The sequence below is a fragment of the Canis aureus genome, chromosome 29 (genome assembly GCF_053574225.1).
Source record: "Canis aureus isolate CA01 chromosome 29, VMU_Caureus_v.1.0, whole genome shotgun sequence".
NCBI lineage: Eukaryota > Metazoa > Chordata > Mammalia > Carnivora > Canidae > Canis > Canis aureus.
Genome location: NC_135639.1, coordinates 8,650,581 through 8,667,117, shown reverse-complemented (window position 1 = coordinate 8,667,117; position 16,537 = coordinate 8,650,581). Strand labels below are relative to the sequence as shown.

Here is a 16,537-nt window from a genome sequence, read left to right as displayed (position 1 = left end):
GAGAATCACATCACCACACAAAGGGGGTGGGGAAGGGAAAGAAGAAGTTGCAGAAACCGTGTTCTGATTGAGTACCTTTAAGGCCAAAGATGAAAAGAACCGTAACCAAGCACCACACTAGAAGGGATACACTGGTTTTTCACAGTGGTATGGGTTAGCAATTCTGGAACTATCAATGTGCACTAGGTTCGAACAAGTGAGTCCTAGATCATGAGAGCCAGGTTTCTCACTGTCAGAAAGAAGTTACCAGTAAGAAAAGAAGACTGGACGATCAGAACTCTGGGGTGCCAGAATGGAGTCATAGGGAAAAATATACAGCTTCATGCCCACATGTAGGAAGGACAACCGGGGGTTGGAGCACATTTAGTGGGAACCCCTGAATATAGGCATTTAAGGTGAAGCCCTCCATGTTCCGTCAAAACATTTCCTTTGGAAAAGTCTAAGAAGAACTTCGCAGGTTAGCAAACTTCTTGTCTTCTTTTTACCTTCCAAACATTGTAAGAGCCTGTAGGCTTGAACCACTCTAAAAATGTTTGGAATGATATTTCGTTATGCTGGAACGTAATGGAGAAGGGTTATGACTACGTAACAGCTAAACTTAATGGGTTTAGCAAAACTACCAGAACATTTCAGCAGTCAGGGGGTCCTTCACCCCTTTTTTATGCCATGGATGACAAGTATACAGCAGTATGGTGAACTTTAGCAGACCCTTTCTCAAAATGTTTTAAAATACACAAAATATGCAAGATGACAGAGGAAACCAGTGATGATAAAAGTCATAAGAATAATTTTAATTGTGATAATGGTAATATATGTTGCTTAAATAAGATCTACGGTTTTGAAGTAGTGCTGAACATCAAGATGCTTGCTGTTATTTGATATAAAAATACCTAATTTCTTTCCGTGGCAGTCACAGATAACTTTAACTTGTTTGCCTACATTTCATAATTGGAGGAAATGCTTTATTTCAGTTAGAGGTTAGTGAAACAAAGATGTAGTTGCCCCCACCTGAGTTCATGGACTTTATTGCTCTGCCCACAGGAGTCTGCAGACCCCAGGTCTGATCACCACTACTTCTGAGGGCAGCAGAGCTCTGATCCGTTGAGTAGAAAACAGATCAGACTCAGGCTACGGAAAGCATTTGGCAAGGCATAAATAACTATTATTCCACGCAAGTAGTGACTGCTGCTCTATACAAAAAAATGTGATGATGTGGTGCAATGGGTTATAACTGTGGAAAATCATTTTGATGGAGCGGACACCAAAGCTGCAGAGGCTGAGGTCAACACCAAAGGGCAGGGGACAGTTGAAAAGCATCATCGAAACCTCGGGCCTCACGTTTAAAGGCAAGGCAGGGAAATGTTTTCTTTATTAAAGATTGTCCTATTAAAAGGACCATGTTTTTCTGCCCAAAAGGATCGGTAATAACAGTGCTTTGGTTAAAAAGGGATTCCATCCACTTAGCATGTACCCACTGTGTTTTATGATGGCATCTTGAGTAAGCTCACCCTACCTTTGTATGCAGCTACTTCCTTTGTAAAGCACATTTGTCCCTGTGGTCTTGTGAATCCAAAATAATGGTTATGTGTCGGGGCACCAGCATGGCTAAGTTGGTCAAGCATCAGACTCTTGATTTCAGCTCCGGACATGAGCTAGGGGTTGTGAGATTGAGTCCTGAGTCGAGCTCTGCGCTCAATTTGGAGTCTGCTTAGGATTTTCCCTCTACCTCTCCCTCCCTCTGCCTCTCTCTCTCTCTCTCTCTCTAAATGAATAGATGAGATTTTTAAATAACGAAATAAAATAATTGTTATGTGTTGAACAGCCATACACTTTGTCAGTAGCAATTTTGAGACTAAGTGGATCACAATAGTGTCAAGCAGGAAAAAAATGGGTATTATTGTAATACCTGCTGGCTCCTTAAGTCTCTCAGTGGTGGGCTTTCTGTTAACCTCCAGCACAAAGGTGATACATTGACTCAGAGGCACAAAGAACTCTGTAGGGGGGTCTAGTGAAGTAAATAATCTCCCCTAGAAAGAGGAATCCTGGGCCATGTGTTAGAGTTTTAAAATAACAACAGGCTGGTTTCCTGATCATTTTGTGGAGAAGATTAGTTGGCTCATTCTCTCATTTAATTCCTAAGTCTGTTGAGGGGTCCCGTGCAGGACTCCCCCCACCAACCACTGAGCAGAACGCATGCCACATGTCCCTCTCTTCCTTCTCCATCATCCCATCCTTTCTCCCAGGCCCTGCGGGTCCTTGGTGCTTGCTGCTAATGATCACTCTGTCCTTGCGTTTCTTGGCACCATGGCTCCCTCTTGAAGTCCTTGTGCATCTCCATTTCTTGCCTCCTTTCTTCTTGTCCTCAGTTCTTCCATCTGTTTCATCAGGGAGAAGACATTATTACCTCATGTGCATGCCCTCACCCCTTCCTTCGTTCTAGTCTAAAGTCCTTCCTGTCCCCGTGAGGTCTTTCAACAAGGAAAGAATGTTCCATGCAACTTTGCCCTAAACTATCTGCCTCCTACGAATAAAAACAAAACAGAGTTAATTACAAAATTGAGAGATAGGTATCTTTCTTCTAACTGGCCAATGTTTGTCTCCCCACCTCCCCACATCCCCACCCCAACCTAGAGCAGAGTACATCTACTCCTGGGGACATTAACTACAAAGATTGACCCAAATTTGGGAAAGATTTAACAGATTAATTCATGGTTGGTTTGTTCTCTTTTCATCAATAAGCTTTTCCATGTGTAATCAAAACTATTGAGAAAAAATATATTGCAATATATTACTACTTTTTTTTTTTAACACCACACACACTTTAAAAAAAAAAAAAGATTTTTATTTATTTGACAGAGAGAGCACGCAAGCAGGGGAAGGGGCAGAGGGCGAAGCAGACTCCCCGCTTGAGCAGGGAGCCTGATGCTGCTCATCCCAGGATGACTCCCAGGACACTGGTATCTTGACCTGAGCTGAAGGCAGATGTTTAACCAACTGAGCCACCCAGGCGCCCCCACCACGTATGCTTTTTAATCCTGCAGAACTTGACTTTGTTTTTTGCCTATTCTGTGAACCTTACAATGTTCCCCTTGGTACCCTGTGCTCTCAGACAATTGTCAGATGCTCAGAACATTCGTTTTGAATCTTGCTGAATAAAAGGAAAACACTACTTCTTTTTTTCAAACAGCTTTGTTGAAGTATAACTTACCATAAAACTCACTCTTTTAAAGTGTATAGCGCAATGAATTTCAGGAAATTTACAGAGTTGTAGGATCATCACCACAATCCAATTGAGAACATTTCCATCACCCCCACCCTCAGGCAACCACTACACTAGCTTCTGACTCTGGATTTGCCTCTTCTGGAGATTTCATATGGATAGAATCCTATAATATGTGATCTTTTGTAGCTGGCTTTTTTCACTTAGCATGTTTGTAGGTTCACTAAAAGACTAATAACTTACTTGTTTCCCCTGTAATAAAATTCTACAAAATGAAATTGGAAAGCTATAGCAAGCATTTCAAATTGGAAGGTTTCTTTTCAACAGACTTGGAGCAAATCCATTGTTTGAGTAGAAATTGGCACATTTGAAGGATCTGGGACACTGCATCAGGGAGACACGCTAATGACCAGAAAAGGCAGCTTTGTGGTTTAACTGTCACTACTGCTGGGACTTGCTCAGTTAAGACCACCACCAGTGTCCTTTGGGGTCGGAGTAGAGATAGCCATTACTGCTTATTGAGCTCCTACTGTATGGCAGATGGCATGCTAAACCCTTCATGTGGGTTATGATGTTAATCCTTAGAAAACTCGAGATTATTATCTGCATGTTTCAGAGAAAGAAACAGATCAAGAGATTTTAACTGTTAAGTTTGAAATCACTTGTCCAAGATCACATGGCTTATAAATCCCAGATGCCAGATTTGAAACCAGTTCTTTCAGACTGCAGAGTCTGTTTTCTTAACCCTGATGCTGCACCGTGTCTGACTAAGGAGAAGCTAAAAAACAGGATTAGCCAGGAGAACCAAAAGAGAACTGCTACCTACGGCCGCCAGGGCAGGGCAGGAGAGGGGCCTTGTTGTCCCCGCGCCCTCACCTATTCCCACCCTCCTCAAGAATGCTCTTTGCAGTGGTCACCCAGTAGTGTTATTTATATTCAGGTTTCCCCTTCGAAGAAGTCCATGAAATGTGACATTTTAAGAATGAATTTTGGGGAACCTGGGTGACACAGTGGTGGAATGTGTCTGACTTGGTTTCGGCTCAGGTCATGGTCTCAGGGTCATGGGATCGAGCCCCAGGTTGGGCTCTGTGCTCAGCACAGAGTCTGCTTGAGATTTTTCTCTCACTCTACTCCCCCCCCCCCAAAATAGATAAATCTTAAAAAAAGAAAGAATGAATTCCATCTAGAATGTCCATCTAGAAGTGTTTTCTTGAAGGTAAAAGCTAATCATCTGGGAAAGTTTCGTTTAATTAGAAGAGCTCCATTTCCTGGTATGACAATGAATTCAGCTACAGCGACCGGGTGGTGGACCTCATGGTCCACATGGCCTCCAAGGAGTAAGAGCCTCCTGGACCACCAGCCCCAGCAAGAACAAGAGGAAGAGAGAGGCCCTCAGCTGCTGGGGAGTCCCTGCCCCAACTTAATCCCCCAACACACTGAGAATCTCCTGAACTCCAATTTACATCCTAGACCCTGAGGAAGGGGAGGGGCTTGGGGAGCCCTACCTTGTCATGTACCATCAATAAAGTATACTGTACCCAGCCAAAAAAAAAAAAAGAAATTAGAAGAGCTCACTGCTTGGATAAAGGACATAAAGTTAAACAAGTTTGTGTTTTTGTTCACAAGACAGTGAATTTTCAAACATGCCAGTCTCCTGCTCCTCTTTTTTGGTGACACAAGAGGCAAGAAAGGGGTTAAAAAGTTATTCCCAAAGAAACCGATGTTGAGATACTTCTCTTTATCTTTTGTGTGTCTGTGTGTGTTTCCCCTCTTCAATGGGACTGTTCCTACAGCTCAGACGAAGCTTCCCAACCTGCCTGTCTTCTTGGAAGACTCCTCCCCGTGTCCTAAAGTCTTCCCAGTCAGAAGCTGCCCTTGGTCTAACAAATGCCGCGCTGCCCGGTGCCCCCCTGCAGATGTTTACAGATGAGGAGATGATGATAAAGAACACCGGTGAGTAGACTGGCTCAGTGTCACATCCAGATCCCTCTGATTACCAGCTGGATCTACAGTGTGAAGTTCCATGACATGTTTGGGGGGTATGTCCATCTCAGTTTGTGAATAGAATTTTTTTTTTACACTAATTTAAAACTTTTTTTTTTTTTTTGAAAAAAAAGTAAAGCCTGTCATATTAAGAGAATAAAGACAGATCAGTATTTTTTCCCCCCTACAGTTAAAAAATTTGCCCAAGAACGGGTTGCTCCTCTGGTGTCAACGATGGATGAAAATTCAAAAATGGATCCATCAATAATAGAAGGATTATTTCAACAAGGGGTATATACTTTACAATTCTTCTCATTCTTTCATAAATACTGTCCAGTGTTAAAATGTATGCATGCTTTTAAATTCAGGAACTGTAATGATGGCTTAATGAACTCTTCATTTCCTAGTCAAAATTAGCTGTGTTCTCTTGTAAAGATTTTTATTTTGTATTTTTACCTGGGGGAGAGAGCATGAGCAGGGAGGAGGGAGGAGAAGAGGGAGAAGCAGACTCCCTGCTGAGCATGGAACCAGATGTGGGGCTTGATCCCCAGAAACCCGGGATCATGAGCTGAGCCTGAGCCAGATGTTTAACCAGCTGAGCCACCCAGGAACCCCTCTGTTTTCTCTTCTAGACTGAGATCCTAGTCACAGATTTCCTTTAAATTGATTGGGCATTTTAAGTTAAAAAATATGCTGCTTTTTAAGAAAAGGGCTCAGAAGCAAGAGAATGATTTCTTTAGATCTGTGGTCCTCAACTGGAGGCTGTTTTGTCCCCCAAGAGACATTTGGCAGTCTCTGAAGACATTTTTGGTTGTCACAACCATGGGTGACCCTGGCATCTAGGGGAATAGAGGTCAGGGATGCTGCTAAACAGCCTACAGTGTACAGGACTGGCACCAACAAAGAATGATCCCGCTCAGCACCACCAGGATTAAGAAGCGTACTTCAGTTAGTGAAACCTCAGAGCAGACCATGCTTTCTACCTGAGTCCCTCTGCACGTGGCAAACTTAGAAGCTGAGGCGACATCTGAACTCCACACTAACCAGGGAAACCGATTTGCAACTTCCTAAGTCACATAGCCCTTTGATAGGAGCCCAGTATACAAAATAGACAAAAGTAGAACTGTTCCAGCTCTACGTTGTCAGCATGGGGGCTCCAAGGAGAACATTTTCAAAATCACTGCACTTACTCATCATCTCTCCCTCTCCATAGGTGTGAAGTGATGTTTTCTTTTTATTTTGAATACTAGGGATATTCCAGAACTAGTAGCTCCTATTCAGAGCCATTGGCTAAAATCTTTTCTGTTACCGTGCTGGAAAAATTGCCTTTTCCACTGAACCTAAATAGTCTTTACTTCTTCCCCTTGTAAAGAGACCAGCTTTTTTTTTTTTTTTTTTTAAATACCATACCTACTAGTGATTTTTCCACTTTTTTCTTTTTTTTTAAAGCGATGAACTGCTTAGGAACATAGAATCTTCTGTGAAGCCCCCCGTGGGTCAGAGGGCATCTGGGAGTCCCATTTTCCAGGCAGGCTTCATCTGCATTGTTGGCAAAGTCCCTGGGCTGCTCTGAGAAGTCTTGGGCTTCCAGGCTGGGAGCAGCACTCCCCTGATGGGGTGGTTCTTGCAGGCAGGGTTGTCTGAAGCCCCACCACCTGGCCCTTGCTTAGGAGGCCTAGCACCACCTGGAGCATCTGTTTGGTTGCACATCCTACACCAGCTATTCTGAGGCTCCTCTTGTCCCTCTTCTGCGGTCACCTGCCATAGCAATAGCTGACAAAAATGGTACTTCCCACGCAGAAAAAAATCGGTGACTTTTTGGGAGAAGCAGTTGTCTCTGACAACTGTTCAAGATACTGTATCAGTTATCACGCCCTCTTCAGACTTAAGCCATGCCCGAATCCTTCAGTTTTTCCTGGTGGGACAGCATCTCTGGATCTCACCTAAGTCTTCCCCCAACTTTGTGGTTCTACCTGCATATCCACTAAGCTTCCCATCAGCTGAAACCTAACAGCTGAAACCCAGACCATAGCACACTGCAATTCCAGAAGTGTCTGGGCAGAAGAGAGAGGAGCATTATCCTTTTACCTGTTAGCAGCTTTGGGTCTTGAATTACAGGTACACACATTCTCTGTCTGAGATGAGGACCCTTAAAAATGGAGAACTATGGGAGTTTCATGTTCTCGACTTAGGAGAATTGGCTGAACAGTGAGACAGTCATGGGAGAGCTTGGCCAGCATCTGGTCGTGTTTACCAGGCACCTCTGCCTTGTCTGTGGTGGTTCCAGGAAACACCACCAGATGTCTGCCAACCACGGGGACTTGTTAGAATGCCCCAGAAGGAATGGTCCTTCAGTTATTATCTTGGCTGAATGAGTCCAGGCGAGGAGCCTGCCTAGAAGAGATTGTGCCCCACTGCCTTCCTCCTTTTCCTCACCATTTGAGACACTTTCTCATGATTCCATTCCATCCTCCTGCAAAGCATTTTACTGATTTCTGTGTTTTTAGATTCCATGAGGAAACAAATGACAGTTCTTGCCTGCAACTACTTCCTTCTCAAATATATAGAGTGTCTGCTATTGTTTTTCCTACTTAGAGGATCGTACAATAACCATACCGAGTTAAAATGAAATATACGTACACAGTTTTAAAATCAGGAATTTATATGGTTAAGATTTAATTTTGAAGTTGTTCTTGCAAGAAATTTTCCCATATAGAAATGAGCCTTCTTAAAAAAAAAAAAAAAAAAAAAAAAAAAAAAAAAAAAAAAAAAAGAAATGAGCCTTCTTAATCTATGTTTCCTTGTTTTTCCTTTTAGTTGATGGGTATTGAAATTGAAACAAAATACGGAGGAACAGGAGCTTCCTTTTTTTCCTCTATCCTCGTGATAGAGGAATTAGCCAAAGTCGATGCATCTGTCGCGTTGGTTTGTGACATCCAGAACACAGTGATTAACAATCTGATGAGAAAATATGGAACAGAAGAACAAAAGGCTACGTATTTGACCAAGCTCACAACAGAAAAAGTGGGTTGATAGGAGTTGTTGAAATAGATCTGATCTCTTCTGAACTTACGACATCATTTCTGCTTGGAAATTCAAAGAATAATCATCAGACACAAAAATCCTTTTTTTGGCCCCAATTATATTAATACTTTTGTTGCTGGTTTCATTTATAGTGAGATGTCTAGAAAACTGCAATTATTAGAATTAATTTAAAGTTAACATTGACTATGTGTGCTTAAGTCTTTAAATCTGTCTTAGACAAGTAGTAGGGTATATTTTAGAAAATAATGCTTTGGAAAGACCGTTACTATTTGGTAAGTACAGGGTTTTAAAAGTGACTAAAGCCTTAAGCGACATGTTTACTTTACCATAAATCTTTGCTACAGAGACTACAAATGCCGTTATTAACTTGGAATTTTTTTGTTTGCACGTGTAGGTAGGAAGTATCTGCCTTTCAGAAGCTGGAGCAGGTAGTGATTTATTTGCTTTGAAGACCAGAGCTGATAAAAAGGGAAATTATTATGTCATCAATGGGTCGAAGATGTGGATCAGCAATGCGGAGTATGCAGGACTCTTCCTGGTGATGGTGAACGTCAACCCTGACCTTGTAAGTCTGAAAGCAGAATTTCTTCCTTACCCCCTTCACCTTTTCTCTTCATATCTCTTTCATGTTTACATTTCCTTTTTATTTTTTTATTTTTTATTATTTTTAAAAAATATTTATTTATTTATGATAGACATAGAATGAGAGAGAGAGAGAGAGAGAGAGAGAGAGGCAGAGACACAGGAAGAGGGAGAAGCAGGCTCCATGCTGGGAGCCCAACACAGGACTCGATCCCCGGACCCCAGGATTGTGCCCTGGGCCAAAGGCAGGCACCAAACCGCTGAGCCACCCAGGGATCCCCTCCTTTTTATTTTTTAAAAAATTTATTTATTTGAGAGAGAGAGAGAGAGAGACAGCATGAGTGGAATGAGGGACAGAGGGAGAAGCAGACTCCCAGCCAAGCAAGGAGCCCAACTCAGCCCAATCCCAGGACTCCTGGATCATGACCTGAGCCCAAGGCAGACGCTTAACTGACTGAGCCACTCATGCACTCCTGCATTTCCTTTGTAGATGAAGCTTTGTCTTAAATTCCTTATTCTCCTCAATACTGAAATGTTAGATGATTGACATCTTTTCAATGTCTTATTTACTCATCTCCTCAAATATATGCAGTTGATGTGATTAGTAATTATTTGGAGGTTCATGTATTGCCATTATTAATTATATAGGAAGTTGATCTTTCATTTTGTAGGATTTCACATTCTCTATTTAGGAATGAATTTAAGTACCTACATAGTGCATTCATTTTTAAGAAATTTTTTGTTTAGTTGGAAAATAGATACATGGCAAAAAGGTAAATATGTTTTCTCTTTTGTCTTTTCTCTGACATACACTGAATTAAATTTTGAAACTTTTTATTGAACAAAATTAAATTTAAAACATGGAAGGCTCATGATCACAGAATAATACTTTAGGGTATCTTAATAATTTTAATAGTCATAATGGTTTCTGAACAAGTAATAGAAATTACAGACTTCTTAATTGTGAATCTAATGTTTTCCAATTATTTCTTGTTTCCTAATGCACACATGGCAGTTCTGAGCCAACTAATATTAATACTAAAGTTCAGTTTTAGTGTTCTGTAACTTTCAACTCTTGGAAACAAGGGATCTTACCAGTTCAAATGTGGTAATAGCATTTTTTTCTTAGCATTTCGAATCCTCTTTTTAGGGGTATAAAGGCCTTACCTGCTTCGTGGTCGATCGTGACACTGAAGGCCTTCACATAGGGAAATCAGAAAAAAAAATGGGAATCCGAGCCTCTTCCACCTGTGCATTAACATTTGAAAACGTCAAGGTGGGTATCTTAGGATTTCCAGCAGAAGACTGGCATGAAATAAGCTTTACACAAGAAAAGTGTCACAACACTGAGATGGGCACTTGACGGGATGAGCACTGGGTGTTATTCTATATGTTGGCAGATTGAATACCAATAAAAAATAAATTTATAAAAAAAAAGTGTCACAATATTGAGCATGCAGAGGAGAATATTTTGTAAAATGTTGATGGTGTTCTCGAGTAAGATCTTGACTAAATGTACTTTTCACAAGTGTTTAGGCAGAGTGGAAACCTTGCTGCCCAGCAGGTGACCTCAGAGCCAATGCTGAGAATTAATCCCATTTATACTTTTAAATTTACATACTTAGGAACCATTTATACTTTATTGATACTGACTTCGGAGATGGACATGCATTGTGGACATACCAAAGGCCACAAGGTGGGGATGTTGCCCAGTGAGCCTGAGAAACCATCAGGCAGTGCCCCACAGTTTAGAGTGGAATCTGTTAAAAGTGAGGAAGAGAAGATGAAATCAGAGAGGGAGGCAAGCCGTAAGAGGCTCTTAATTCTAGGAAACCAACAGGATTGCTGGAGGGGAAGTGGAGTGACAGGCATTAAGGAGGGCATGTGATATGATGAGCCCTGGGTGTTACATGCAACTGATGAATCACTGAACCCTACCTTTGAAAATAAATGCAATATAAGCTAATTAGATTGAATTTAAAACCAAAAAAAAAAAAAAAAAACATGAGGAAGAGAAGACAGCCAGAATGTTTTAGAACTTGACACAGATGGAACAGGTTGTGACAGGTTTCTTACCACTCATATTACAACTTGATCTTTTAGTTCATGGGTTCGTGAGTGACACATGTGTGTGCCCATGGGGGACTTTGCAGGTAGATATTCAAGCCTCACTAATGCCCCCGGCCCTTTCTTTCTCTGGTCTGCCCACTCCCTCTCCTAAGGTTATAAGGCTAAATGTATTATTTTATTGTTGCTAGTCGAGATTATTTTAACTACAAATAAATGTTTTAATCTGTTTCTTCTCTCCTTCCGCCCCTCCCTTGTATGCTCATGCGTGTATGTGCACATACCTCTGTTGATATTTATGTCTCCATAAATAATAGTCTCAACAGAAGAAAGGTTTGACGTCCTTGATTTACCCAAGTACTTACATGTTTCATGTAACTCCTAGTATGTTCTATCTCATACTAGAACATATAGGCAAGAATTGGGGAAAATTGTTATTCACTTGTTATCGATATGAGATTCCCTTTTTATAGATTCATTCATTCATTCCACACATGGCTGTGCTGGGTGCTAGTGGAAGCCATAGCAAGCAGCACTGCCATGAGTCCTGTCCTATCCCAGAGCTGTGAGGGAAGCCGTGGAGAGGGAGACGGAGGCGAGGAGTCACCTTGGAGTTTACTAAGTCCTGGGCTAGAGTCCTGTCACACAAATTGGAAATGTTGTATATATAAAACTATATAATCAAAATGAATTGTATAAAATTAAAAGTAGAAATCACTGCACGTTTTTCCTTTCAGGTTCCAGAAAGCAATATCCTGGGACAAATTGGACACGGCTATAAGCATGCCATAGGGATTCTTAATGAAGGCAGAATAGGAATTGCTGCACAGGTTGGTCACATTGTAGCCATTTTGCTTGACTCTTTCACATTGTGGGTTGATTAAAATGTAGAAAGAAAAAGAAAAAATACATAAAAGTGATGAGTATTGGAAGCTTGTGAACACAAGATGGCGCCCTTCCCTTCCGTGCAGTGAAAGAATGGCTTCTCATTTCTTTCAGATCCCACTTTAGTCAATTATGTAATGCCCCCGAGAACCAAACAATGGCTTAGTGGTGACGCTTTTTTCTGCTTTGAGAACGTTAAGTATTATCCAATACCTAGATCGATAACTTCTCAAATATATTGTAAATTAAATATGACTTTTAAAAAAAATCACCTTTTCAATTTTTGAAGTTCGTTCTAGAAGAAATTTTTTTCAATTAAGAATACCTAATATCCCATATAGTAAGGGCCTGTAATCTGTAAAGAATGAAAGATTTGTTGCTTAGTGTTTTGCATGTGAAAATCAGGCAATTATATGTGTGTGGTGCTTGAAATAAAATAGCCACAATTAAGTGGATACATATGATGAGAACTATTCCATTTTTTTAAACCAAATTTGCCCTTTTTAATGCACATTACATTTTCCTGTGAAGTGAAATCAGTTGTTTTCTTGATTAACAAAATGAATAGCATCTTTGGTTTTCTTATCAATGTCATTTTGGGGTCGCCTGGCTGGCTCAGTCTATGAGGCATATGATTCTTGATCTTGGAGTTATGAATTTGAGCCCCATGTTGAGTGTAGAGATTACTTAAACATAAAATCTTTCTTTTTAAATGTCATTTTGAATATATTTGTTTATTTTTAATCAATGAATATCCCAAATTAAAAAACTTGCAGCGTTTAGATTTTGAAGATGTTACACATATTAGCTATTGGAATAGTTAAATGTTTACTATACTATTCCTCTAGATTTAAAAAAAAATTTTTTTTTTTGCTGCTGTTAATTTGCTAACAATATTCTTAGATGAAGACTTAACCCATATTTCTCACAAAGTGAGATAATGAGAGAAATGGCCTATCTGTTCTTTTTAATGTTTTTCTGTGATGCAACTTCATCAGCTGTGGCATTAAAAACCATAATACTGGCTCTCCTTGTTCTCAGACGTATAAATAATATAGATGTTCTAGCAGTAAAATACACAGCCTGGGCTTTTGTCTTAATTACTCCAGGTTATCTTATAACCTAATTAAAAGTTAAGGTCAGGGAGTTATTTCTTGGTTAACATTGTGGATGCCTTGTAGAGAAAGAGTCACATAGAACAGCAAACTGAAGGCATCTATCCTCAAAACTGCAGCCAAAGACCATTTAGCTTTTCAGTATTGATAGTGAAAACATTTTACAGAGATGAAAAAGCCTGTTGTGGTTGACAGCTGGTCATATTAATTTTCACGTCAACGTAGGATATTACCAGCTATAAACTTTAGTCATAAGAGTTTGGTGACATCATCTTATCTCAGCCAAAAGTGCAGGGGGTTGCTCCCCCCTGTTTGGGGGTCTTTGGGGGTGGTGTCCTTTAACTTTTAGCACAAAATTCTGTTCTCCAGAAAATTCAAAATAAAAGGCTAAAGGAAAATGTGAATGAACACTAATGAAATATTGATACTTTCGTGGGCATTTCCCCCAAAGCTTTCATTATTGATTTCGTTTTCCTTTTTGTAAAACCCACATAGTTTGACATAATGAGATCCTGACTTAATGGCCACCTAGTGTTGGAATTTAGAAACCGTTTCCAAGCTTGAATCCTTCAAGCTGATTCAAATAGGTGGTTAGCAATGAGACAGCTCGGCTGAGATTGCCACCATGGCCTGACTGTTCCAATGCATAAATCTGTGATTTTACCACATGCTCTCACTGTAGCCCTGCAGGAAACCGTGAAGATTTGAAAACGCTAAGGTCCAGGCCACCCGCGCCCTCCACTCTTTAGACCTCACATCGTGTTTTTTTTTTTTTTTAAATCAAGTTCCCACAGATGGTCCTAATGTGCAGCCAGGGTTGAGAAACACTGCTCTTTTATGTTCAATGCCCTTTCCCCTGAAGCTCTTATTAATCCTGATAATATGCAAAATGGACAAGAAGATAGAAGGTTATCAAGTGACCTTCCATGCTAGCCTTCTAGAAGGACTAGAGGGAGCTTCTCTACAGTCTTTGAGGCTAGTTGAGAGCAACATTGCCATGGCTCGCTCTGTGCCTAGAGACTCAGAGCTTAAACGAGAAGCTTCCTTAGAAGTAACCTGGTTGTATGAGCATAGCCAGGCCAGAGGATTTACCTCTGCTAGAATTAAATACATTCCTATTTATACGAAATAGCTCAAATCTTCTCCCAGTCACTGGAAGTTAAGTTCTACAGATGCAGTGGGCGAAGGTACCCCTTTTATGCCTCCAGTTCTGCCCCTAACCCCAGCTCTTCAATATGCCTGCCTATAAAAGGAATTTATACCCTGAATAATTAAAAATGTAAACTTATAACAAAATAAGAAATTGTCCTTTTTTTTTTTTTTAACAGATGCTGGGACTGGCTCAAGGGTGCTTTGACTATACTGTTCCATATATGAAAGAAAGGATGCAATTTGGCAAAAGGATATTTGATTTTCAGGTATATCATTATTAGCTTCTTTGTACCAAACCGTACTCTCGTGGCTTTCTGTTAATGAAGAGCTGTGTCATAAAGCTGTGGAGGGGGCCTCCTCAGGGGGATTTTAATGGGAGAGGTAGAAAGGAGGAAGGAATAGGTCTCCGGGCACATACCTGTGAATGCCTTGACCTTCTCCAAGGACAGAAAGCAGTCCTTGAGGGCCACCTGTAGCATGACTCCAGATTTCCTGGTGAGCATTTCAGAGTTGTCTTTGCCCTGTTTCCTAAGGTCTGGGGCATGGGGTCTGCAGTCAGGCTTCCAGGGCTCAAATCCCAGCTCCCTGTCTTAGCAGCTGTCAGCCATGGGCAAGTTACCCGCCGCCCCCCAAGCCCTAACTGCTATATCTCTAAACTAAAGATAATATGAGGGTGACTTTGCATCGGGTAGACGTGTAGAGTATTTACCACGTTGCCTGAGTGTAATGAGTGCTTGGTAAATGCTGACATTTATCCAGAGTCCCCTGTGCAGGCCAGAGCCACACAGTAATCCTCCAAAGACTACACTTTGATACTTCTTGCCTGTAGAAGGTATAGTTCACCGCAGTGAGTACAAGTGAGGTCTTCTCAGCCAAGCGCTGAGAAAGATACTGGCCTGGTCTAAGGATGTGTCTTTTCCGGCTCCCCAGATAAGGGGACCGTTGGTGGCAATGGCATCTTCAGTCCATGTTGAGGCCTCACCAGGTTAGGGAAGGCCCAGAGTGGCAGCTTACCAGATTTACTCAAGCACTTTACCTAAAAAATCCAGAGTAATTACTTTACATGTTGGCAAAACCTCCCTGTAAGCAGCTCTAGGCTCCAAGAACAGTTTCTCGTTACGTCGCCAGCTCTGTTGTGCTGCATTGTCTTCAGGTGCTATAATAAGGACTTGGCCTCACACAGGCACACACAGATTGCATGTGCATAGATATTTCAAGGCATAGCAAGTTCTGGCCTGGGTGCACCCAGTTCAGTGCAATGAATGTGTGCAATCAGTTTAGAGCCTGGAAAAAACAAGCATGTCAGGCCTGGCCAGGGCCTCCCCCAGCCCGTGCTGTCAGGGCATCTTACACGTGGGAGACAGAAGTTCCTAGAGACTGAGTTCCCAAAGACATGCAGGGAGTCATGTGTCAAATGATAGGTGTTTTATCTTGGCTTCAGGTCTGGTTTTCATTTCATTATACTAGAGTACTTTCTTCCTTTTCTAAAGACTTTTTTATTGATTTTGAGAGCCTGAACAGGGGAGACGGGTGGAGGCAGAGGGAGAAGCAGACTCCCTGCTGAGCAGGGAGCCCCATGTGGGATTGATCCCAGGACCCAGTTTAGTAAACGCTAAACTGACCGAGCTGCCCAGACGCCCCCACTAGAGTACTTTCTCAGAGCCACATAGATTATAAGGAAAGGGACAGAATATGAAGACGGTTTGTGGGAGATCTCCTTTGTACACAGGAAACAGCATTTCTGTGTCTGTGGAGTTGGTGAGGGAGGGATACGGGATCAGGTGAACTAATAGGTCTAATCCCGACTCTTCTAAAGATGCCTGATGTGAGTAATTAAAAGAAAACTGTTAGAAATTTTATCTTAAAAAGCAGTGTTATTCATTTTATATAACATATATCTGAAGCTTTTATTAGTTTTCCCTAACTGCTTTCATCTCATTAGAATGATTTGGTTTTTGTTTTGCATATACTCATTCATGTCTTTCTCTAGACTACAAGTTCCTTGGGCAGAGATCAGGCCTCTTCATCTTTATTTCTCTCAGTCATTTATTTAGCATAGATTCATTGAGAATGTTCTCTATGCCAGGCCCTGTGTTCATAATGTAGTCAGGGAACCAGGATCCAGCAGTGCTTAGTTCTCTTAGAGCAAGAGACATGCCAGAGTCACTTTTATGCCTCTCATGGTACCTGTTTTATGCCTACTCCATGTCATTGGAGTAGACAACCTGGATGGCGATTGTTGGTTTATTTGAACTGAATGTACTTTTCAAAAATAATTAGAATCTCTGCATTCTGCATACACAATTCTAAAACTGATATTGGCATCAAAATAGGCAGATCGACTGATCTGAGTGGACAGAGCCACCAGGCATGGGAAACCCATCCATTTGTAATAAATGTATCTCTGCCCATATTTCCAGAAAATTGTTTACAATTCTAAACTGCTAATGTTGGGATCCCTGGGTGGCTCAGCAGTTTAGCATTTGCT

The 16,537-nt window shown here is 41.2% G+C and overlaps 1 protein-coding gene across 3 annotated transcripts in view; it reads left to right on the top strand.

Annotated features, from left to right (window-relative positions):
- ACADSB (acyl-CoA dehydrogenase short/branched chain) overlaps nt 1-16,537 on the top strand; it is a 40,118-nt gene that overhangs the window by 16,276 nt on the left and 7,305 nt on the right. For 2 of the 3 annotated variants that reach the window (XM_077877326.1, XM_077877325.1), the window contains exons 2-8: nt 5,014-5,173; nt 5,394-5,494; nt 8,021-8,227; nt 8,643-8,813; nt 9,981-10,106; nt 11,635-11,727; nt 14,226-14,315. In XM_077877326.1, the coding sequence (XP_077733452.1) occupies nt 5,137-5,173; nt 5,394-5,494; nt 8,021-8,227; nt 8,643-8,813; nt 9,981-10,106; nt 11,635-11,727; nt 14,226-14,315 (825 nt within the window). In that variant the 5' untranslated portion in view covers nt 5,014-5,136. The remainder of the gene's footprint in view (nt 1-5,013; nt 5,174-5,393; nt 5,495-8,020; nt 8,228-8,642; nt 8,814-9,980; nt 10,107-11,634; nt 11,728-14,225; nt 14,316-16,537) is intronic. The other variant, XM_077877327.1, reaches the window with a different exon arrangement.